The following is a 25,639-nucleotide window of genomic DNA, read 5'->3' on the forward strand; positions in this document are numbered from 1 at the left end:
CCTCCCCTCTCTCTGTGCATTCATACAGAGAGAGGGGTCAAGGACCTCTCCTAAGGCCATGTGCTATAATTTGTTTTAACTTCCCAGACTTGTTATTCAGTTATTACAACTCATCTCTGCTCTAATACCTTGACTTGCTCAATGAAACACTGAAGTGCTGCCAGGCTCATTTGTCTGAGCCTCTCAGGGCAGTAATATTGTGACATGTCAATATTGTGGAAGGTGGCAAACTGACAACGTCTTGACCCGCCAGCTCTGCTGTGACCCCAGATGTTTGTCTTGGAAACTTGGATTCACAGCTCAAATAGCACTCAGAGAGCTTTGTAGGTATGTTTCACTCAGAATATTGCCCCTGTGACCACAGCTTGTTTGTTTTGTAACACGAGGTGGCATCATTCTGGCACACATTCATATCTTTGATTTCGCAACGCTTGTTTACTAGCTTAGGCTAGTAGTAGATCACCTCTTCAGACAGGAGCAGGTATATGTATAGCCCTATACCCAGAGCCCTCTACACATAGCCCTATGGACCCCATCCACTGCCCAAATCTGTCCAGAGCTGCTGCCTTTGGCCTCACATCCCCCTTACCTAACACTTCTCATGTTGTGCTTATGCTTGAGGAAAACATGCTGTGCAATCCCTTCCAGTCACATTTAGGTACACATTGATCCAAACCCATAAGAGTGATGCCAGAGTGGCAGGACCACAGGCCTCAGGGAATGTTCAGAGGCAGGGGTTGGAGCCGGTTCAGGGAACAAAACAGAAAACCAGAGAACCTTTTTTTAGGAAGGGAAACAGAACCAGGAACAAAAGTGATCTCTAGTCTTCGGAACAGAACCGTTATTTTCTAACCTTGAGAACCGGTTAATAATGTTATTTTCTGTTACCAAAATATTCATAATGTGTAGTATATAATTTCGGTTCCAACCCCTGGTCAGAGGTCAAACATGTTGTAAAATACTGTTCAAGGGGTCGGTCACAAGTTCAAAATGTTCCAAACAGTCAAAGTGTAAACAGCCAAGGAGAGGCCAAAGACGGTTAGTTACTCAGTTTCACTCAGGTCGCTGTACTGTAAGGTTAGAATCGGGGCATCACAAAGGGCAACATCCCGAACTCTGATAGTCCCTTTCAGTGGAGGGCGAGAGGATCAGCTGCAAATTTAGAACTGGTTTAGGGACACGACTGGAGCAGTTGGTATCTCTAAGCTCCAACTTAAGGAAAAGGTTAAATCTATTCATAGCCATCTCACTGTTTGTATGCAATGTCTACTAATGTATGGGCCTGTATGGAAAAATAAACAATAGTAGATAAAACGCAGTGGCTGAAATCCGCTTACTCTTTTTGTCCCTGGCCTGTGTCCTATCTAATAATAGTAGAGCGAGAACTTAAATCAAACATACAAGGATACATAGGGCATTGTATGGATGATTGAATTTCATAGTTATTATGCTACACCTAACATTTCAATTATTATTGTATGTTCACAGGCTACAGATACGCTTTGGCAGGATCACTCTAATCATGGACGCCATCAGAGGCCTGAGGAGGGAGAGGAGGAGCCGGTGGGGGACACCTGGAGAGAAATCTGGAGGGATGGTGGACGCTCTTACGACCGTGCGAATAGAGAACTTGCACAGGATTTATCTGATCAGGTGGGACTCCGTCCTGAGGCTTATAAATGTCCATATGTCATACATACCTGTACACTTGGTCTTGTTCTTAGACATCCTGGTACAATTATGTTATAAAACGCACATGCTGAAATGTTAGACATGGCAAGACTGGCATTCAAAATGGAATAGGAGCCGCTTTCTCCATACATTGGAAACTTGCCCCGTCAGCTGAGAGACCGAGTGAGAGGCCCTGACACATGCATTTTGGGAAAGAGTAACACTCTGGTTGCTTGAAACCAAATATGGGTTTTCTACCCTGGCTGTGCGTCGTGAAACAGGATAGGGTGTTTGGGGTAGATGAGGTGGAGATAGGAAGCAGTCTTCCCAAGTTTGTAAAATAAGAACATAACCCAGAAACCTGCCCTTTTATATGGCAGTTTATAAATAATAATAATATGCCATTTAGCAGACGCTTTTATCCAAAGCGACTTACAGTCATGCATTTTTTTTGTGTATGGGTGGTCCCGGGGATCGAACCCACTACCTTGGCGTTACAAGCGCCGTGCTCTACCAGCAATCTCTTGCACTCCTACGGGTCAGAAGAGACCTGAAACTCTTGCTAATCCGCTATACCTAATTCCAGGAACAGGGGCAGCCACATATCATTACAAAGGCATTTGCACTCCTCAGTGGTGTGTAGCTGGAGCATGAGTTTCCTTGGCCTAAGGAGAAATACAATATAGTGAAATGAAATGAACATTTGATACCACACTACAAAATGATTCAGATAAAGCCACGCTGTTCCAACTGTTTAGTTTTACCCTCTTGCCATATCATGTTCTGTAAAAAAGCCTAATCATCTCCACCATCTGTGTCAGTTCAGCTCAGAAGAAAGGAACCATTGTCACCATCCAGAACATCCAGGTAGCTCTCTGCTCACTCTTGTTCTCTTCTCATCAGTTTGCCAGCTTGGAAGCTCAGTCCTCAATGTCCTTCCAGGAATGTCTACAGCTCATGGAAGACACCTTCCCTTTTGGAGAGGAGATAGAGGTACAGTACAGTTGTTTTATTTGATGTTACTAGGGTAAGAGATGACCATTGATAGGTTTGTTGACCATTGAATGACCATTGTGATGTTTCTGTTTTTAGCTGTCAGACCCAGTTGGCATAGATCTGAGGGAAACCAGCGGAGACGACCCAACCCCTGTCCGAGAGCTTCTTCTGTCCCCCCTGCTGTCCCATGAGGATCCCTCTCTGGACTTGGAGCAGCAGTGGCATGATATTCTCGCCATCATGGAGCCAGAAGTAAGTCCTAAGTGGTTTCTGCTTTTATCCCCTTCACAAAATCATTATTTGTTTAAATGTGTCAAAAAGGGTATAAACGTCGAACTAACCTTGCCCTGAGAGCAATTCAAAATAAATCTAATCCAACTTCTTGTATTATTTTGGAAGGATATGGACCTTGGCAGAGATGTAATGCAATCTGGATCTATTCAGAGTTCCAGCTTGATGGACCCTGTTCACCAGGATGTCAGCCTTCATCAGGCAATCCTGCCCGGAAGCAGCCAAGATAGTTACCCCTTCAACCCCAGCTTCGGGGACAGTGTTCCCCTGGAGGCCCCACTCCAGCCAGCCCTGCTTAGTCAGTCCTCCAGCAGACCTGACTTTGACCTTAACTTGACCTTTGGCCCATCTGACCTGACAGATACCGCCCTTCCTTTGGCACTCAATGGCACAGTTGGCAACCACATGCCTTCCATTCAGTCAAGTCTCTTTCTGGAGGAACCAGTCCTGCCTAACCCACTCGGCTCCCTCTTGGATGATGCCTTGCTGGATGAGATTAGCTTCCTGGACCTGGCTCTGGAGGAAGGATTCAACCCAACACAGGCCTCCCAACTTGAGGAGGAGCTAGACTCGGACTCTGGACTTTCTCTGAACTTCAGCCACAGCCCTGCATCCCCTAGCAGTTCGGAGGCATCCTATTCATCTTCTTCGTCCTCTTCATCATCTGACTCTTCTGTGTTTTCTGACGAAGGGGCTGTGGGCTACAGCTCTGACATGGAGGCTATTGTGGAGCGAGAGGAGGGTGCCGTGGGAGGCTACTTCCCAGAAGTCAGCAAGATGTGCAGCACAAGCTACCAGAAGCCTGGGCGTTTCAACAACCTCCCTTGGCTGGAACAAGTGGGCCACGACCATACCTACAACCAGCCTAGGGCCACCTCTCCCACGCAGGGAAAATCCCTCAAGCTACCAAAGTCGCGTTATAGCAAACCCTATGAGCATGACATTTCAGACAAGCTTTGGGGCCGTGATGAGCGCCGGGCTCGCACCATGAAGATCCCCTTTTCCAACGATCTCATCGTCAACCTGCCCGTGGAGGATTTCAACGAACTTCTGACCAAGCATCATCTCAGTGAGGCCCAGCTCAACCTGATCCGTGACATTCGCAGGCGGGGCAAAAACAAGATGGCCGCTCAGAACTGCCGCCGACGCAAGCTCGATGTCCTGTTTGGGCTCGAGGAGGGAGTAGAAGGATTATGCCGCCACAAGGCCCGCCTGTTGAAGGAAAAGGCAGAGAACCTTCGCTCCGTCCGGGAAATGAAGCAGCGGCTCAGTAGTCTGTACCAGGAGGTTTTTTCCCGTCTGCGGGATGAGCAAGGAAGACCCTTGCCTACCACTGACTACACCCTCCAATTTGGCAATGATGGACAGGTCCTGCTTGCGACACGGAACGGTTCAGTCAGTGAGCAAAACCGCAAGCCCCACAAGAAACAGAAGGACAGAAAAAAGTGAAAAGATTAGTTGGGTGTCTAGTTTGGTGTAGGACTCAAGGAGTCGATTGACAAGGGGATGGTTGTAGAGATTCAAGAATGTCTCACAAGAAGAGGGAACTGAAAAGGAAAGATGCAAGAGGATGCAAATGGTCTTCCTAAATCGGTTTAATCTGCTCTGATAGTTTATTTGCTGGAAAGGACATGTAGCACAAATATGATCATGCAAGAATCTTGTGAGCATCTTGGAAAAACAAAGGGAAAACCTGTCTCAGGAGCAAAATAACTGTTGGGAGGACCGTGTCAGCCTTCCAAAGAAATACAGTACATAAAAACACTAAGGTGACAAGGAGGAAGGGCTAGCCTAAGGCCTTTAGCCAAAAGACATTCCCCACACCAGTACACCACCTACACCAGCCTGTACCAGGCAGGATGGGTCCATGGACTCATGTTGCTTACGCCAAGTCCTGACTCTGCCATGAGCATGACGCAACAGGAACCGGGATTCAGCAGACCAGGCAATGTTTTTCCAGTCCTCAATTGTCCATTGTTGGTGATGACATGCCCACTGGAGCCGCTTCTTGTATTTAGCTAATAGGAGTGGAACCCGGTGTGGTCGTCTGCTGCAATAGCCCATCCGTGACAAGGATCGACAAGTTGTGCATTCCGAGATGCCGTTCTGCACACCACTGTTGTACTGCGCCGTTATTTGTCTGTTTGTGGCACGTCTGTTAGCTTGCACGATTCTTGCAATTCTCCTTCGACCTCTCATCAACAAGCTGTTTTCGTCCACAGGACTGCCGCTGATTGGATGTTTTTTGTTTGTCGCACCCTTCTCGGTAAACCCTAGACACCGTTGTGTGTGAAAAGCTCAGGAGGGCGGACGTTTGAGATACTGGATCCGGCGAGCCTGGCACCGACGATCATAACACACTCAAAGTCGCTTAGGTTACTTGTTGCCCATTCTAACGTTCAACCGAACAGTAACTGAATGCCTCGATCCCCATCTGCCTGCTTTATATAGCAAGCCTCAGCCACGAGACTCACTGTCTGTAAGAGTGATCAATTTTCATGAACTGACCGGTGAGTGTATACCCAAGTAAAAAGGGTAAGACAGGGGAACATGGTTGAGAACAAAAGGGAACCAAAAGGGTTTGCTCCTGTCTAAAGCCTATCGAACACAACATAAGTTGCCATTAACTGGTGCATAATAGCTGTCAGATTGTGAAGGAGTTGGATAGTGCCTTTAGTAAAGCCTTAGTTACCCACACAGCGATCTGTGGTTCTCAGGGGATGTGATTGTATGACAACATGATGCAGACAATGGTACAATGATATTCAGGAAATAGATTGGTTTAAAGTACCTGGATATAGTATCTATTCAGGCCCAGTGCCAACAATATTGTGTTAATAATATGGTTGTGGACTTTTATGTGTAACAAGTTGAAATTGAATGCCTTATCACCGGTATCATACTGGAATACAACGATTAAAGCTGCATAAAATATCACTGCATTTTCATAAACGTTAAAAATAAGTAAAGAAATGTATTAAATGCCACTACAAGTACTGTGATTGTGTCTTTACACTACTGTTATGCTTTATAAAGCACTTTCCAAGTGTCCAATATCATCAACAGAAAAGTATTTAACAAAAACACTGAATTAGAGGTGCTTTATTGTATTATTGGTTTGAAAATAACAAGATTTTGTTTTACGAGGAGTTCTCACCCCATTCTGTTTCATGCTTTTGAATACTTGCTGGCAACCAAGGGTTGTTACTTTTGGGTGAATCAAACATTTTCAACCTACATCTCTTTTTGATCCCTTTTTGCCTTGACGATTGAGTGATATTTCTAAGAATACTTATACGTACTAAAGAATTACAAGTTAACTTGTTTCAACAAATTATATGAAACACCATTGTTAACAAAAAAGATTTATTGTCCAAAAACATTTAAACAAGTAAAATTAACCACTGCAAATGGTGACATTGATTGAAAGCAAGAAACATGCAACAAGAGATGTATCTTCAGCAGACACGAGAAAGAGTCAAAGACAAAATAACTAAAAGGTTACATATGAGCCACTTGACTAGGATATACTGTATATATAGACATCTTCCAGTCTGGTATATTAGAAAAGATATACAGCCCTCTTAGACTTGTCATGTTAAAATGAGCAGTAAAATGCCAATGCAAAATCAATCCAAGGCAACGGGCTCTATAACCAGGGCTGTAAAACCCTGGTACTGGTGGCTGTCTTCAGTACCTCAACATTTAAATGTTAGTCACAATTAAATCAGTTAAAATCGATTAACACTTTTTCATTCAAGCTACTGTTAGCTGTGATTAATCAATTAAATCAATGACAACAATTTAGGATTTAAAAGATGCCAGAAGAGGGATATTCAGACACAGTAGAGCAGTGAACAATTCTGCAATTGAGGTAGCGAAGCCCCACAAACCAAACTTGAATATAACCCACCCACCTCTGTGAGGGTGTCAGATCTTTAATTGGCAGCTCATTTTAATATAACAGGTCCAGACACAGCGAGAATTAACATCAGAGCTCAAAGGTAAAGTCTGAAAATAGAAATAGCTTAGTTGGAGAAGTCGTCTTTATCTGGTCTTGCGATTTCCTGGGGAGAAGGCCCATAATCAGTTTGTCAGTTGTGTGAGATGGATAAATTGCTAGATTGATCTACATTCACATGGCTGCCAACAACTTGGATAGATTTACTTTACACTATAAAACAGACCACCATAAAACCGTTGTATTTACTTTGAATCACAATACAGACTATACCTAGGGGCCCATCATCTTTATTTAAAAGAGGTGCATGTGCATAGACCAGGGTTCTCCAACCCTGTTCCTGGAGAGCTACTCTCCTGTAGGTTATCTTCAACCCCCGTTGAAGTGCGCTAGATTAGGGTTGGAGCGAAAACCTAAAGGACGGTAGCTCTCCAGGAACAGGTTTGGAGAGCCCTGGCATAGACACTACATTTACCTCTGTGTATACCTATTGGGAGAGATTTGACACTTGAATTACTGGCTTATGTTGGTTGCATTGCAAGAAAAATTAAATGTCATCATTATTGGTTTTTGTCGATCCATCATCTTCGTAACCACATAGCCAATTTTTACTGATTGCCAATCAAATAAAACCATGGGCCTTGACTGAGCCCTACCCTTCCCACCCCCTTAATCCAAATCCACGTATTTACAGTGCAGTTTGACGCTAATACCAAACCTCCTAAAAGCCCCAATCACCGCAAGGAAGCCTATGAATGGTGAGCATGTACTGCACATGGGAAGAGCTCAACAAGAAATAGGGACAGAATATGTGGGCGTTATAGTAAATGAAGCTTTGCACCAAAGATGAATCTGAGTGAAAGCCCATCTTTCCCATCTTCATCTCTAGCTTCTTACTTGTTGCCTGTTTTCTGAGGGTGTTATCACACCAATCAAGTCTTACTAGCCACGGGTACGAGACCACAAACAACTCAGGTTACATAGGTCATACTGGTGCTCTACAATAAAGTTAGTAGCTCCATAGCAGGGTTTCTGCTAGCCGGTAATAGCAGTCTTTTGGCCGATAAAAAAGTGAAAAGCCGATAAATGAAATTGGCACCGGCCAATTGTATGAAAACAAAAAACAAAAAAAAACAAAAAACATTGCAAAATAAAGCTTTTTAGCCTATTAATTGATTGAAATACCAGTCGATGCAAATACATTTGACCGGTCAAGCTTCAGTCTATAGGTTAATTAGGATAATTTAGAGGAATTAAATTGCCGCGTGTGTATTTTCATTAGTCTTGATGTATCTTATTTATCACACGCATACAGATGCAGAGCCTAATTTGAGCAGAAAATCTGTCAGACAGCTGGTACAGCTTCTCAAACAGTGTGTTCGTTGCTGCTGGAGTGAAATGTGTTCGTTGCTGCTGGAGTGAAATGTGTTCGTTGCTGCTGGAGTGAAATGTGTTCATTGCTGCTGGAGTGAAATGTGTTCGTTGCTGCTGGAGTGAAATGTGTTCGTTGCTGCTGGAGTGAAATGTGTTCGTTGCTGCTGGAGTGAAATGTGTTCGTTGCTGCTGGAGTGAAACGTGCTTTTATAAGCCCAATCATTGCGCAACAATTCTAAATGCATTTGTGTGTTGAAAAAAGTTGATGGCCACCATTAAAAATAGCTATTCTTTTTATTTCTTAACTGGTCATTGAAGCGCCCTTATTTTAAGTGCCTAGGCAACGGTATACAGGCTTCAGCCCGTCACAAACCACTTGAAATGGAGGCAGTATGCATTTAGAAAACATTCTTAATTGTTTGAAACCTGAATGTTTTACTACATATTATGAGACATGTCTTACCTTGCTTCAAAGTAGCCTAGCCAAATTCTGACCATAGAAACGTAAAGGCAATTGTTTTAGAGTTCCACATGCTATTGAAACCAGTAGCCTATTTCTCTCATGTTCTATTGGTTTTCAAATCAACTTTCTTTCATTGTCCAGTAGTCAAAGGCACAATCCTAGTCATATTAGCAACCCATGCTAGTTGTTGCATCTTTAGATGAAGAGGGGAGATCTAATGGATATTTTCATCTCATGAAACAACAGTGTTTTCCTGCTAATTGCATTATGGAACGAACATTCAGCATTGTGGAACATTGCATCAGCCTCATTGCTTTGATGTTTTTTAATGTAGCCTAGGCCTACTGGTTGTATGAATTTGGGATCTTTCGTCCCACAACTGTCCCAGAGTCTGTTTGGAGTAGGCCATTTCTTTCTCGCACAGAATGACAAGCTGACCAATAAATAGGTAAAACGTTCTACTATGGGGGATAGTAGATTGACATAGGCTAGTGATTTTGCTGTTCATTACTCATCTTGTTGGCTGAGGAAAAGTAAAATGTGGACAGTTATTCTAACATCTTCAAAGTGCGCATCGGAATTTGGTAAGGATGCACGCCATTGCATCCTCGATTTGTATGTTATTTTTAGATGAATTACCATAATCTAAATGTGATTTCTGTCATTCTGAGCACTGTGGCTGTACTCCCTAATCAGGTTACGCACCCAATGCATATGGGTCGGATACATTTCTCAAATGTCCGGTAAATTAAAATGCTGCCAGTCAAATGTCCAGCACCACGCTTTCCTAACGGACACCCTGCTCCATACCATTGTTCACAACTCTATATACCTCCTATGCGTAACACTTAAAGACCAGAATCCAGACTAACTAATCCAAAACACTCAAATAGAATCCTTCTTCTTAGATCGCACTCATAACCAAATAAAACTAACCAAATAAAACCACAACTATTTACACATTATATGATAATGATATGGCAAAGGAAGGCAGGTGCCAACACTTAAAACAGAGTTTCTTAAAAAGTAGAAAGAGAAACAAAAAGCACCGCAAGTTGCTCGATTATCTTGTGTAGGTACAAGATAATGCTCTGACTAGAAATCAACTTCAACATTTCACGCAAGAAAACTGGAAATTAAGATTGGCTATTTCAATTGAATTAGCTGAGAACTTTTGCTGGATCATGTTTTGGAATCTGACCATTCCATTTTGTAAACTCAGCTGCTGTAGTAATACCTTGCTAACTCAAAAGTGTATCTTGACAAAAGCTTTTCTGAGGCGAAGCTACAGTAAGAGGAGGCTGGTGATTTTGAAGCAATTCAGTGCTCAGGGACTGAAAACGACATTTCCCATGATCCTAGCTGATAAGACCCAAAAGTGAGGCCTGATAAAATGATCTTGAGACTTGCGAGTTCTATTTACCCATGCCCCCCAACCCAACTCCTTGACAAGTCTTCCCATCATCCCTACCCATCTGTCAACCTCTGTTTAAGTTTCAACAGTCCGGGTTTGCAGAAAGAAGGGTTTTGAAACTAATCAGCTTCTCTGTCCCACCCCTCCACTCTAAACCCCCTCCCCCTTCATCCTGGACCTGTGGCTAGTTCTTCTCATCCTTCTTCTCTTCCTCCTCGGTGGGGTAGGAGTGCCATGTCAGACGCTCCTCGTAGAAGGAGATGACCACCTGTGGACATTTAATGTTGGCCTCCTTGGCCGGCACCAAGTCCGCCTCATCACTGTTCTTCCTGTGGAGACAGAATGTACGTTTTTTTGTCCCACTTTTCTGGAGGGGACAACTAGTATTTGACAAATCTTCCACTCTCCCAGTACCGTATAGCAAAAAGTGTCAAAATCCCAATGCTGCCCAGAACTCACCATTTCATGAGGAACATCAGCTCTCCACTGGAGTCTGTGGCTCCAATGATCCGTTCGGGGTCAAGTCCACGAGCAAAGCCTCTGGGCTTCTCTGCCTGAAAGAGTGATGGAAGGGGGAGAAGGTTCAGTACAAGGCTACATTCACGGTCTATAGTATCAGGCATGTTCTTTAATATTGAAACCAAGTACAGGCTCTCACCTCATCTTTCTTCTTCTTGGGCCTGCCTTCTTCACCCCCTGCCTCTGTGTCAGACTCGCCAGCTTTCCTCTTGCCACCAGACTCTTTCTTGTAACTTTCTTTTTTGTTATGATGATTCTGCATGTACTCAGCAATCAGGTCAGGGCAATCCAGGTTGTCCTGCGGTTCCCATGTATTGTCCTCACTGTGGCAAATAAATACAGGTTAAAAAGGCTACAACAGCTTGAATTTCCTAAATAAGTTGTCCTGTCCCCTTAGCAGAAAAACACCCCCAAAGCATAATGTTTCCACCTCCATGTTTGACGGCGGGGATGGGGTTCTTGGGGTCATAGGCAGCATTCCTCCTCCTCCAAACACGGCGAGTTGAGCTGATGCCAAAGAGCTCCATTTTGGTCTCATCTGATCACAACACTTTCACCCAGTTCTCCTCTGAATCATTCAGATGTTCATTGGCAAACTTCAGACGGGCATATACATGTGCTTTCTTGAGCAGGGGGACATTGCGGGCGCTGCAGGATTTCAGTCCTTCACGGCGTAGTGTGTTACCAATTGCTTTCTTGGTGACTATGGTCCCAGCTGCCTTGAGATCATTGACAAGATCCTCCCGTGTAGTTCTGGGCTGATTCCTCACCGTTCTCATGATCATTGCAACTCCACGAGGTGAGATCTTGCATGGAACCCCATGCCGAGGGAGATTGACAGTTCTTTTGTGTTTCTTCCATTTGCGAATAATCGCACCAACTGTTGTCACCTTCTCACCAAGCTGCTTGGCGATGGTCTTGTAGCCCATTCCAGCCTTGTGTAGGTCTACAATCTTGTCCCTGACATCTTTGGAGAGCTCTTTGGTCTTGGCCATGGTGGAGAGTTTGGAATCTGATTGATTAATTGCTTCTGTGGACAGGTGTCTTTTATACAGGTAACAAGCTGAGATTAGGGGCACTCCCTTTAAGAGTGTGCTCCTAATCTCAGCTCGTTACCTGTATAGAAGACACCTGGGAGCCAGAAATCTTTCTGATTGAGAGGGGATCAAATACTTATTTCCCTCATTAAAATGCAAATCAATTTATAACATTTTTGACATGCGTTTTTCTGGATTTTGATGTTGTTATTCTGTCTCTCACTGTTCAAATAAACCTACCATTAAAATTATAGACTGATCATTTCTTTGTCAGTGGGCAAACGTACAAAATCAGCAGGGGATCAAATACTTTCTTCCCTCACTGTAGGTGTTTTTGGGGGATGCTCTCTTCAACATGCCCTTGAAAACAGGACAGACAGATCTCATTTGGCATACTTGCCAACCGCTGGCAAGTGTTCCACACCACCATTTGTCTCAAGCCAGAGACAGTGGAGACCATTGTAGACCTTGCACAACATGCTCTGTGAGGAAAATGGTGACCAATATGCTCAACCTGTTGCAGATCCGGAGGGCCCAGGGCATATGACAACTCCTGTTGCATTGCGCAAGTCCCCCAGCTACCCCAAGCTCCACTACCCCATGGGTACCAATAAAGAGATGCAAAATTATAATAAAAATAGCTTATGTCTACATGATTTTATGTAATGCATGCTAATTTAATTTCTGTGACTGTAGCATTACAAGCATTAAGTCTTAACTCACTCTGAGAAGCCTTTCCATTTGAGCAGAAACTCCACGCGTCCCTTTACCACCCGTCGGTCCAGCACCTTCTCCACCACATATTCCTCCTCCTCTTCCTCTACCACCTCCTCCACCTTCTTCTTGGTCTGCTTCTTCCCTGCTGTTGCCGCCAACTTTACCTCTTCCTTGGGGGGCTCTAGTGAAGGGGAGGAGTGCAGAACAGTTTGGTTAGACTCCAAAGCCTTGGTTCACGGCTATAGGCCCCAATGATTATGGGCACACTTCACTATGGTCAGGTTGAGTGAGTCAGATTATACAGATGGGATTCGTCCCAAAATGCAGGAATCAAGTCCAAATCATCTGTTGGACTTGATTTGCCAATCAAAATACAAATTGTGTCTTTTCTGCAATTAAGCAGCAGTGCCAGCATGGCAACCTTTGTATATTTTTATCATCAACCCAGTATGCCAACCGTTTCTTCATTACAGTTCATGGAATTGTAGAGGATTATGCTGAGACGGGCTCTCTGATGTAAGCTTCAGTGTGCCTCAAGATCTCTGGTTCTGAATCACTAATATCCAGCTGATCCACTTTCAAATTGTGTTTTTGTAACTCTGTAAATCCAACCAAACCATGGCAATGAGTTTTTGTATTCAAAGAGAGATCCTCCAACTGACCCTCATGGATTTGTTTTTAGAGGGGGTTAGATGAGCTTGGTATGCTCCTGAAGTAGTTTTAAGGTGTCCGGTATGGGTACTGGACCCAAGGATTGAACATTTCAAGGACATACATAAATACACTGTCCTGGAGAGGGATGCACTATCACTGCTGATTTGAAGCCCAAATATACATAGACATACAGGTTGGGCAAAGGATAAGAGGCATCACAGCCAATGAAAGGTTTCGGTCACACTTTATTTGGATAGTCCGGATAGTCCATCTGTAGATGCTCTACAGATGGTCATACTATCAACAAACTATCTGTTGATAAGCAACTGCTTGCTAAGGTTAGGTTTAGAATAAGGGTTAGGGCTACGTTTAGAGTTAGGATGAAGGTAAAGGTTAAGATTAGGGTTAGTAGATAATTAGTTGAAATGATACTGATAGTATGTATAGGATCTACAGATGGACTATCCAGAAAAGGTGTTCCCAAGGTTTCTGAAACTATGGTCCACCTCTAGCTTAGACCATAACATCAAAGAGCTGGACTGCACCCTTGAAAAAGTAAAGGGCACGACCTATCCGATTCATGGATATCTGAAAGAGGATGGACAGGATGGTGTAAAGGATGACGATCAAAGTAAACAGTCACAGATGAGTGCATAGTTGACGAATGGTGTGTGTGTGTAGAGGGTGGACACAGTGCAGTACATATTAGGCTTCGGCGGTATACCGTATATAGCGCATCTCGGGGTATTTGGAAAAAGCCACGGGATGGTTTTTCAATACCGTTTAAACTATTTATTTGAAATGTTTTAATACATTTGAATATTTGTAGCTACTTAAGTAAATACCTGCAGTCAACTTGTGCAATACGTTAGGAGATAAAGAACATTGCGTTCTTCATTTCAGCTGTCACATTATTATGACGCTTATGGTAGTCCCCAGTCACCTGGTGTTTGTTTACAAGCACACAAAGACGAGAAACCGGAGCCTTGAGTCACTCACTGTTGTGCAGTATGCGCCAGGTGATCTAATTGCAGCATGGAATTCACAGCTAAATGTTTTCCAGCTAGATATCTTATAACTATTAAGTTAACTGTCTAAAATTTGCTAAATACTCTGCAGTTGTGCATTTGGTTTGCTAATTTAGTAGCTAGTTAGCTATCTAGCTAAGTGGTTAGCTTTTCCAAAATCAAGCATTCGCTTGGTAATAGCAGAGAATCCCCTCCTGGATCAAGAGCCTTGCTGGCTAATATTTGTTTTGTGTGTGCAGTAAACTGTGAGTAGCATTTTTTTAGTTACTTGTATAGTTTAGGTCAGAAACTGTACAAAATGTTTGCAATGCGCTTGTTAGCATTCGCTATGGAATTGTACATGTACTTTGTTAGCATTGCTAACCTTCGGATTACAGAGTATCAGTGGAGTTTGAGAACAGCGCCCCTTGTGTTCAGTGCCAGTATTACCGAATATCCCGGTATGGCACAAGGTGGGTATGAAAGTATGACAATCTGGATACCGCCCAAGCTTACTACATATCCCCTTAATCTTGTCAAGGTCGGCAGCTAAGTCAGAGAGAATCCTTTGGATGCCCCGCAAAAAAACATTTTGAGGTAATTCCTGTTCTAGAACGGAAAAGCTTGTTTAGGTTCTACCTCCGAAGAATGACGCAGGCTACATTACATATTCACGAATTGGAGGTGGGAAGGAACGTAGAGGGAAAGATCTCAATTGCATAATGCTTTCGTCCTCGCCGCTCGTCTCCTTCTCAAAAGCCATTGGATGAGAAAGCCAGAGGTCCCTCCCCTCTGACCTTATCCTCCAATGGGTTTTGAGGAGGAGACGAGGAGAGAGGACGCAAGGATTATGCAATTGAGATCTTCCAGAGGTGCTTTCCCCGTGGAGTGGAGAAACATCAACAAATATGTCACTGACAGCTGTCAGTGTAGCTAGCTACCATGCCAACCTTATCTAGCTAGCTAATGTTAACTGTTGTTGCTAGGTCTTTTTAACTACACCGTATTCAAAAGATTAGCTAGGTGGCTATGGCTGGTTCTGGAGCTGGATTTGTCATAATCACTGGTTCTGGAGCTGGATTTGTCATAATCATTTAGAGAAAACTTTGCCACAGATGGAAACCAGTATCTTTGACATAAATTGCGACCGCTAATCCACCATAGAAAGTTTTAAGATGAAGCTCCGGTAATATGGATAACTTTGAAAGGTTTAGAGATGTGTTTTTCTACATTGTAATGGACACGGAAAGTGGCAGGGTTTGGCTGCAGTACAGCCAAGCAAAACCAGCCCGTGCTCACGGTTCTCACAGAGGAAGTGAAATGAGACTACCATAACTTTGCCCATGATGCACGCCACAAATGACATGCAACAACACCCTAAGCACATCAGACACGAAACACCAATACAAATGTAACAGCACAACAAAATATATAAACAAGTTCCTTGAATTTTCTTTCGCGGGTGTCTTTTCATTGTAGGATATTGTGGTTTCTAGCTGCACCAATCAAAGCAGTGGAGCATGTCGTGAAGCAATGGGCAAGTTAGTCTTGCCCCAGGTGGGCGGAGATTTCTTCTTAGGACCAATGAAATTGTATAAAATGAGCAAACCCCGCCCACCTGGGGCACCGGACCATGCAAAACGAATTCTCCCAAAACTTTAGTGGTCAAAATCATTCATCTTGGGGCGACGGGGGGAGTGGGGTTCCAAAATGCATATCAGGCAGTTTTACTATTTATTTTTATACAGACTAGCTAAAAAAAATAAGTGAAACTTGACAAATTCTCCAATGGATTATGATAATTTGCTGGTAAAAATGTGGAGGGGCAAAAACAACCCCTAACATTGCAGGTGTTTCTGATTATTAAACAATGCCATGCTAGTTGGTGGTAACGTTAAAATAAAACCCAGCCCTGAAAAAACTGAGAAGTATTAGCACGTCATCTCAAGGGGAAACACACGGCATTGACACGGAAAATATCTAAAGTTACCACTTTGGAATTCTCACTTCAAGCCCAAATATATCATACTTTGACTAAAGAGATTGACTTAAAACCTTGTGCAACATCATGGATAAGCTATGGGCATCGTCTTTTACCTAAAAAAAAAGTGAATTTCCACTCGTGGGCGTTTAAGTTCTGCCGAAGCTGGCCAGTCCACCCACCCCTATGACATTCATAAGACAGAAACAATGGATTACCGTTTGCATTAGAAGAAAGTTGATCTACACCGTCAGTGGTAACACCAGTAGTAGTAGTAACACTGGGGGTCACATCACTAGGGGGTTCTGTAGCTGCAGTGGTAGGCTCGCTCATTTTCGGGCTGGGAGAAGGCAGTGGAACCAGCGGGTTCCTTGTCAACACAGCTAAACAGGGTGAGAGAGGAGTGGGGTTACTTGGGCATGGGTGATGGGAGGGGGGGGGCATGGATCAGAGGCGTCAGGGAGAAATCACAGAAGGCAGGAGAGAATGGCATTGGTAAGAAGAACACATGGTATCATCTCTCACAGTCAATTGATTAACGCGTAATGCATGTGTAACCGGTGTGACATGGCTAGCTAGTTAGCAGTGCGCGCTAGTAGCATTTCAATCGGTGACGTCACTCGCTCTGAGACCTTGAAGTAGTCGTAGCTTTTGTGGAACGGTGGGTAACGGTGCTTCGAGGGTGACTGTTGTCGATGTGTGCAGAGGGTCCCTGGTTCAAGCCCAGGTTGGGGCGAGGAGAGACGGAAGCAAAACTGTTACACATGCTTACCACTACAGCACAGATAGAACAATGAGACAGATGTTTCATCGGATGTATAAATGTGAAGCATCCAGTTGGCATTTCCACCCACCAAACATGGTGATAAGAGGAAGCTCAACCTTTTCATCTATAAAACAGTTGATCTCAATACAGTTATGTGCCAAAACTACAATCTGTTACAAACAGAATGGACTAAGTTGTCAACTTTATCCTTTGCCAAATTCTGTGTACGGGCGAAATGAGTTAATGCACGAGCACTTTAAAGTAGCCTTTCCTTTCCTTAACAGACATGCTAGAGCACACCAATAGGATCTCGCTAGCTCCTGCTTGGCTCTACCCACTATGATTCATTTGCGCCTATTGGAAACAACAGGCTGTGATCTATCTTGGATTAGTTATAATCTTTGACTACGGTTCCTAAAACGCATAGAGCGGCAATATATTATGTTTCTATTAAAAGAGCTGGCATGCATGGATTGTACTGCAAGTCTGCAACTAATGCAAACAAATACACAGAAAAACGCATAGTTGACTAGAATCACTAGGTTTGTCATCACCATTTCCAGAAATATTTATGACTAGACAGTCTAAATGATGGTATACTGTTGGTGTGATTCCCCGAGGAGAGCCCTAGGGGTTGGTACCCATCTTCAATACATGATCTAGGCAGGGGGTAGGGACTACACGAGTTCTTGAACATTCATTGGGGTTGTAGCCTTGATGTGATGTAGACTAAAGCACACCTACCAATATGGTAGGAAAGTTTAAACATGTCAGAAGCACAATCATTTCAATCAGACCAGCAATCATGCAGTTAAGCACATAAAATGACATGAGATTCAGCAGGGGAAGGGGTCAAGCTTCTAATGTAGACATCAATGCACAGTTATGCCACATACAGTCGAATCAACTAAAGCACACAATCACTACAAACCACTGGCAGAAAACATGGTGAGAACAAGAGAATGTCTGGAGGAAGAAGGGGGGGAGATTCTTACCCTATAGAACACACAACACCAATAAAACGCTTACCCCACCCCCTCCTAACTGAACATTGGTGTAAGCAGGGGTAAACCATCACTATCATACGAACACTGACAACACAAATGTTTTAAAACATAATTTAATAGGACATATAGTTTTTCAGTGTCATCCAATATTTTGTAGGCTAAACAACGCATTTATGAGTGCCATCTTTGATGTGCAATTCAACAGTTTGTTTCAAAATGAAAGTAATTCCAAGAAGGTGATCATTTCTGATTGCATTGCCCTATTTGGGTAACATTGAGTTTAGGTGCACGCTGTAGTTCGCTGGTGGCTATAATGATCGTAACAGGCAATGCCAATCAATGATGCGAATTTGGCCACGTGTAAATCGATGCAAATATATGTCTCATAAGCAGTCCTTTCTTTGCTACAGCACATTTCCTCTCTTTTATAAGTAGCCAATTCGATGAGCCACATTCCTGCCTGAAAGGGGGTAATGAAATGTAGCATCCTAATTGTTTTCCTACTTCAATAACGGGCAATCAAGCAGTGCAACAAAGTAACAACATGGTTAAATAGATGAGAACTGTAAAGGGCTACACACAATTGCAATGTATTAACCAACCCGTTCACTATGCCATCAGCCGTTCCCGTTTCAAATGGTGGTGCTAGGGTTTTTTTTCCCCACAGCTCTCGAGACGGAATGACTAGTCGTCCATGTTGACCTGAATCACAGCATGAGCAAGCTACACGAACTCGCGCGAAAACAATGCAATTCAATACTCAAAACAGAATCCGCATGCAACAACGTAGCAAGATGCACATTGCAATGTCAATATATTGGCCTATTGAAACATGTTTATTACGCATTGTGCATAATAGAAGGTTAACGCTGTGGGGGAAAACCGCTACAGAGCAGAAGGCTATGGTGAAGTCACTAGCCACTTACCTTTACAGAGAATTGACTCGAATGAATGAATTGTCTGAAATTGAGTTAATTTTATCAAATTAAAACCAGTAAGATACCAATGGTTTATCTAAAAAATGTTAGTGCTTATCTTATGTAAATATCAAATTGTAATATCTATTTTAAAAGGACACTCTTCTCGTTTTTGCGTAAAGCTACAGACAAAAGCCATCCAGCGCCTCCCTCGTACCCGCCAACTCCGGCAGAGCGTGGATACGCAGCGTGTTATTGTATGGCACCATGGGAGATGAAGTCTTTACACATTTTCTTTTTCGTTCTTTCTTTTCTCTATTATAAACATATTATTCAAAGATGTTTGATTATCTTTTGTTTTTCAATGTTTAATTATTGGTCCAGCATGCCAATGGGTAGAGCAATTACTTTACTTGCAATGTCTTGCACTTGGTTCTATACTGTAGAATTTCAGGATTGATTCATAAATGTACCATAAAAAATGTCAAATTCTAGAAAGACAGTAGTAATTCAAAAACCTATGACACCAACCAGTTGTTGAAGCCTGAACTCGTCTCCCCCCACCTTGCTCTCCATGTTTCTCTCTCTATTCCTTTTGGCTGGTTAGCCTTCACTGACTTCGGCCAATGAAAAGCGAATGGCAGACTTTCCCTTTTCCTTCTCCATTGCCAGATTTATTTTTAACTGACTGCACTTGCATGACTGCACTGACACTTATATCATACATATTCTGAAGTTATAGCATCTTCGATGTCCCGACTGACAAACTGGTGTATGTGAAATCACTCACACCTTTGATGACGATGTCACCCATGAGAGCTGCCATCTTCACCCTCTCTGTGTCCTCTGGGATATCATTAGAAGCCATCCTGTTAATTGTTTGATTAATCTTAATAGTGAACAGTCAATAGCCCAGAAAAACAATGCTTCCAGAGATAGACAACAAAATGTGCATTCATTATGTTGTCATGTAAAGAAAAAGGAACAGATGAAAAAACACAACATTAATGTAATGCGGACAAACAAAATATCAGTAAAAAGCTTGTATTACCTGCACACGCACCAGTCAAAAGGTTGTTAAAAACAAGACTACACTGCTGCAGAGCTTAGCCTTGCGGCTGACACTGTATCCAACATGTGTGTGTATGTGTTTATGATGATGATGATGATAATTATTATTTGTATCTGGAATGCACAAACAAAAGCCATTAAACAGGATCTCTTCTGCTGCTCTCCCACATCTACAGTATGTGATCTTGTCAACACACATAGGGTCATATCTCTTTGTTCCTTTGACACACAAAAAAGGAGCTGTCCAACCATACCTGTACTTTTTTAATGGAAATGCAAATGCCTCTCCATTTCCCATCAAAACCATGAATTGAATAATTTGGATATAATTGAAATAGAGAAGGAATGAACTCATAGGTCTATATGGGCAGGTGGACTGTATGATGTATATTTGTTTTTGGAGATCCTTAATTGATTTGACTGTGTGGCGAAGCGTTAAGGGTCAGGCAGGATGACAAGTGGTGTGATCATGTCCCTTGTCTCCTGAGGCTGGGTAACGTATGTGTTCTTCAAATACATGAATACACACACCACACACACACACACACGCACACACACACATGCATGCATGCAAACACACCTATTCCCCCTGCAAACACACATATGCACCCCTACCACCTTTTGCATGTACAGAAACACATGCACACAAATGGTGTCTGCATTAGAAGTATGAGTAAGTGGGGAGAGGAAGGAGATGCGGAGGGGGAGAGGAGGGAGATGGGTATGGGGAGGAGGACAGGACAAACAACACGTTCAGCTTCATTAGCCAATAGCAACCTCTTTTAACAGGGGGCCCATTATTCACCCAGGATCCCAAGTCAATTACATGCAGGAAAGAGGTGACCTTGGTGGGAACTTTCAACAAATCTTAACTCTCATTGTATACTGTATATACAGTGGGGAGAACAAGTATTTGATACACTGCGATTTTGCAGGTTTTCCTACTTACAAAGGATGTAGAGGTCTGTAATTTTTATCATAGGTACACTTCAACTGTGAGAGACGGAATCTAAAACAAAAATCCAGAAAATCACATTGTATGATTTTTAAGTAATTAATTTGCATTTTATTGCATGACATAAGTATTTGATACATCAGAAAAGCAGAACTTAATATTTGGTACAGAAACCTTTGTTTGCAATTACAGAGATCATACGTTTCCTGTAGGTCTTGACCAGGTTTGCACACACTGCAGCAGGGATTTTGGCCCACTCCTCCATACAGACCTTCTCCAGATCCTTCAGGTTTCGGGGCTGTCGCTGGGCAATACAGACTTTCAGCTCCCTCCAAAGATTTTCTATTGGGTTCAAGTCTGGAGACTGGCTAGGCCACTCCAGGACCTTGAGATGCTCCTTAGTTGCCATGGCTGTGTGTTTCGGGTTGTTGTCATGCTGGAAGACCCAGCCACGACCCATCTTCAATGCTCTTACTGAGGGAAGGAGGTTGTTGGCCAAGATCTCGCGATACATGGCCCCATCCATCCTCCCCTCAATACGGTGCAGTCGTCCTGTCCCCTTTGCAGAAAAGCATCCCCAAAGAATGATGTTTCCACCTCCATGCTTCACGGTTGGGATGGTGTTCTTGGGGTTGTACTCATCCTTCTTCTTCCTCCAAACACGGCGAGTGGAGTTTAGACCAAAAAGCTCTATTTTTGTCTCATCATACCACATGACCTTCTCCCATTCCTCCTCTGGATCATCCAGATGGTCATTGGCAAACTTCAGACGGGCCTGGACATGCGCTGGCTTGAGCAGGGGGACCTTGCGTGCGCTGCAGGATTTTAATCCATGACGGCGTAGTGTGTTACTAATGGTTTTCTTTGAGACTGTGGTCCCAGCTCTCTTCAGGTCATTGACCAGGTCCTGCCGTGTAGTTCTGGGCTGATCCCTCACCTTCCTCATGATCATTGATGCCCCACGAGGTGAGATCTTGCATGGAGCCCCAGACCGAGGGTGATTGACCGTCATCTTGAACTTCTTCCATTTTCTAATAATTGCGCCAACAGTTGTTGCCTTCTCACCAAGCTGCTTGCCGATTGTCCTGTAGCCCATCCCAGCCTTGTGCAGGTCTACAATTTTATCCCTGATGTCCTTACACAGCTCTCTGGTCTTGGCCATTGTGGAGAGGTTGGAGTCTGTTTGATTGAGTGTGTGGACAGGTGTCTTTTATACAGGTAACGAGTTCAAACAGGTGCAGTTAATACAGTTAATGAGTGGAGAACAGGAGGGCTTCTTAAAGAAAAACGAACAGGTCTGTGAGAGCCGGAATTCTTACTGGTTGGTAGGTGGTCAAATACTTATGTCATGCAATAAAATGCAAATTAATTACTTAAAAATCATACAATGTGATTTTCTGGATTTTTGTTTTAGATTCCGTCTCTCACAGTTGAAGTGTACCTATGATAAAAAATTACAGACCTCTACATGCTTTGTAAGTAGGAAAACCTGCAAAATCAGCAGTGTATCAAATACTTGTTCTCCCCACTGTATATAAAAATAAAATAAAAAATGTCTCGATGATATGGTGGCCAAAGAACTGCTCCGATTGTATGGTCCATGTCCTTAGTCTATGTAGTTGATGATTGTGGTTTAGTTAGTATTGCCAATTTTTATATTCAAATGTACGTTGTACTCACAATTCAGCATGAATGTTCTGTTGAAAAACAGTTTAAAAAACATTCTCTCTCTTTATCTATCTTCAACCAGCAATCTCAGTTCATAATAGAGGAAATAGGTGAACAAAAATTGAAATAAGTTGTGAACGAACTAGGAGGAAACGAGGACAAGGAAAAGTTTGAGATCTTACTGAAAGAGGAGAGGATAACCGAGGTTGAGAGGGGTGAAGTCTACCCCAGTAGGATGAAAGAGGGTATAGAGAGAGAAGGGGTGAAGGGAGAGGTGGGGAAGGAGGGAGGGCGATAAGGGGTGAGAGGGTCTCTCTCAGGTAATGTTGAGGAAAGAAACCTGATTGGGTTTTAGCGGAGAACAAAAGAAGAAAGCACACAGAATTCATCTTGTGTCTCTGCAGCATGATTGGTCTAATTACCCCATTACTCACTAGGACCAGTGGCCCTGTGTATGAGGGGGGGTGAGAAAAAGACAGAGAGAGACAAAGAGGGGTAGATATAGAGAAACAGAGTAATAGGAAAAGAGAGGGTCCGATAAAGAGAGAAAAATAAAGAGGGAGAAGGTTGTAGAAAAAGTTGTGTTGTAGAAAAAAGTGTCGACAGTCTACATACATTGATAACAGCATGAGATCAACCTTTCAAGAGATTATGTGCTACCATTGGAATTACTATTATAATTAAGCAATAAGGCCCGAGGGGGTGTGGTATATGGCCAATATACCACAGCTAAGGGCTGTTCTTATGCGTGACACGAAGTGCCTGGATACAGCCCTTAGCTGTGGTATATTGGCCATATAGTGTACCACAAACCTCAGAGGTGCCTTCTTGCTATTATAAACTGGTTAGCAACATAAATATTTGTATTGTATTTTTGCATAGCTGTGGTATATTGTCTGATATACACATGGCTGAAAAGCTATTTCAGCCAATCAGCATCCAGGATCCAAATCAAATTTTATTTGTCACATGCTTAGTAAACAATAGGTGTAAACCAACAGTGAAATGCTTACTTACGGGTCATTTTCCAACAATGCAGAGTTAAAGAGAAACATCAAATATCTATATTTTAAAATATAGAAATCGTAACACGAGGAATAAATACACAGTTAATAACGAATAACAATAACAGGGCTATATACAGGGAGTACCAGTACTGAGTCGATGTGCCGGGGTATGAGGTAATTGAGGTAGCTATCTATGGCGTCAAATCCGAATCAAAAGTCGAATGGGAGCGAGATGGCGATCGTGCGAAAGATGAAACAAGCTAACACTTGAGTGGAGAGAGAAGAAATGTGGTCGAGCAAGCAGATGACGGGTCCCACGAGCACAGGCCAGCATGGTGTGCAAATTAAACTTGAGAGCTTGCCAGTGTGACTTTTAGAAAGGCACAACTGCATTTCCGCACGCAGTAAATTAATTCGAGTGCAGAGACTTTTGTTCACCTGAAGAAATAATTAAATTCCCTGTTTTAGGTCAGTTAGGATCACCACTTTATTTTAAGAATGTGAAATGTCAGAATAATAGTAGAGAGAATGATTTATTTCAGCTTTTATTTCTTTCATCACATTCCCAGTGGGTCAGAAGTTTACATACACTCAATTAGTATTTGGTAGCATTGCCTTTAAATTGTTTAACTTGGGTCAAACGTTTCGGGTAGCCTTCCACAAGCTTCCCACAATAAGTTGGGTGAATTTTGGCCCATTCCTCCTGACAGAGCTGGTGTAACTGAGTCAGGTTTGTAGGCCTCCTTGCTCGCACACGCCTTTTCAGTTCTGCCCACACATTTTCTATAGGATTGAGGTCAGGGCTTTGTGATGGCCACTCCAATACCTTGACTTTGTTGTCCTTAAGCCATTTTGCCACAACTTTGGAAGTATGCTTGGGGTCATTGTCCATTTGGAAGACCCATTTGCAACCAAGCTTTAACTTCCTGACTGATGTCTTGAGATGTTGGTTCAATATATCCACATCATATTCCTTCCTCATGATGCCAACTATTTTGTGAAGTGCACCAGTCCCTCCTGCAGCAAAGCACCCCCACAGCATGATGCTGCCACCCCCGTGCTTCATGGTTGGGATGGTGTTCTTCGACTTGCAAGCGACCCCCTTTTTCCTCCAAACATAACGATGGTCATTATGGCCAAAAAATTATATTTTTGTTTAATCAGATCAGAGGACATTTCTCCAAAAAGTACGATCTTTGTCCCCATGTGCAGTTGCAAACCGTAGTCTGGCTTTTTTATGGCGGTTTTGGAGCAGTGGCTTCTTCCTTGCTGAGCGTGCCATTGGGCCCCGCCCAATGGCACGTTGACAGATCTCCCACCAAGTCAAAACGGGGACCTGAACCAGCGACCTATTGGCCACCGGCCCAAGCTCCCAACCGCCAGGCCACCAACCATCCAGGATCCCCCCACAGTTCCCCGAGAGCTGCCCCTAAACCCCTCCCCCCACAGTCCTGAAGAAATACTTACTACATGCCAAGACGCAGAAATTACCGCACTCACAAATACGCTGCGTCCCTACATGGATGTCTTTTCTCCCTCTCACACCAAATTTCCAGTTTGCTCTCCAAAATCCATTTTACTCTCGCAACTGCGTACTATAATTTTATAACAGGGGGAATTTCTAGCCAATGAACATAGCCTGTAGCAGTCTACTGAAACGCACTTGGTCAGGTTTATGGACCAATCACGGCTTGACTGCTCTCTAACTGGACTTTTGACCATAGAGATAAAAGGGGACAGTGAAAGGTGAACGATAGCTGACAATAATAAAGAGGTACGTTCGATTGTTTTTCAGTAGAGAAACTTAAGTTTAATTTTCTATACCGTCTCTGGTTTAACTAAGAGCATTGTACCTAAGTTTAGGAGGGGTTTAGTAAAGGAGGAGGACTTGGAAGATCAGCATGACTGGGTGGCAGAAGAGGGGTGAGAGGCAGGGTGAGAACAGACAGGGGAAGAGGTCTGTGGAAGAGGTCAGTGATTGAGGAGGGGGAGCCAAGAGAGGTCAGGCTCTTAACCAAATAATAGCCAATATTGTCAACCGCTAACCGCATACTTTAAGATACAATCTGACTGAAATAAAGATTGTATAACTTTGTGCAGTTAAAATAAATGAGCATGACCTTAAACCATTTCTCTCTCTCCATCCCTCTTTCCATGCAGGTC

At 43.1% G+C, this 25,639-nt stretch overlaps 2 protein-coding genes across 3 annotated transcripts; one reads left to right on the forward strand and one right to left on the reverse strand.

The window, feature by feature from the left end:
- The first annotated feature begins 1,470 nt into the window (after positions 1-1,470).
- Positions 1,471-5,021, forward strand: LOC121551100 (endoplasmic reticulum membrane sensor NFE2L1-like). The gene is made up of 4 exons (XM_045210654.1): positions 1,471-1,653; positions 2,575-2,664; positions 2,764-2,919; positions 3,067-5,021. The coding sequence occupies exons 2-4, from the start codon at positions 2,602-2,604 to the stop codon at positions 4,405-4,407; spliced, it is 1,560 nt and encodes a 519-aa protein (XP_045066589.1). The 5' UTR covers positions 1,471-1,653; positions 2,575-2,601; the 3' UTR covers positions 4,408-5,021.
- Positions 5,022-9,251: 4,230 nt separating this feature from the next.
- LOC121550857 (chromobox protein homolog 1) lies at positions 9,252-19,327 on the reverse strand. Of its 2 annotated transcripts, none has more exons than XM_041863249.2 (6): positions 19,307-19,327; positions 16,304-16,468; positions 12,450-12,624; positions 10,829-11,012; positions 10,630-10,724; positions 9,252-10,499 (listed from the first exon to the last, which is right to left on the reverse strand). In XM_041863249.2, the coding sequence occupies exons 2-6, from the start codon at positions 16,416-16,418 to the stop codon at positions 10,355-10,357; spliced, it is 714 nt and encodes a 237-aa protein (XP_041719183.1). In that variant the 5' UTR covers positions 16,419-16,468; positions 19,307-19,327; the 3' UTR covers positions 9,252-10,354. The 2 variants fall into 2 exon arrangements, with proteins under 2 accessions (XP_041719183.1, XP_041719182.1); XM_041863248.1 differs by lacking the exon at positions 19,307-19,327 and adding an exon at positions 18,785-19,037.
- Between the last annotated feature and the right edge of the window lie 6,312 nt (positions 19,328-25,639).

The sequence above is a fragment of the Coregonus clupeaformis genome, chromosome 35 (assembly GCF_020615455.1).
Source record: "Coregonus clupeaformis isolate EN_2021a chromosome 35, ASM2061545v1, whole genome shotgun sequence".
Lineage (NCBI taxonomy): Eukaryota > Metazoa > Chordata > Actinopteri > Salmoniformes > Salmonidae > Coregonus > Coregonus clupeaformis.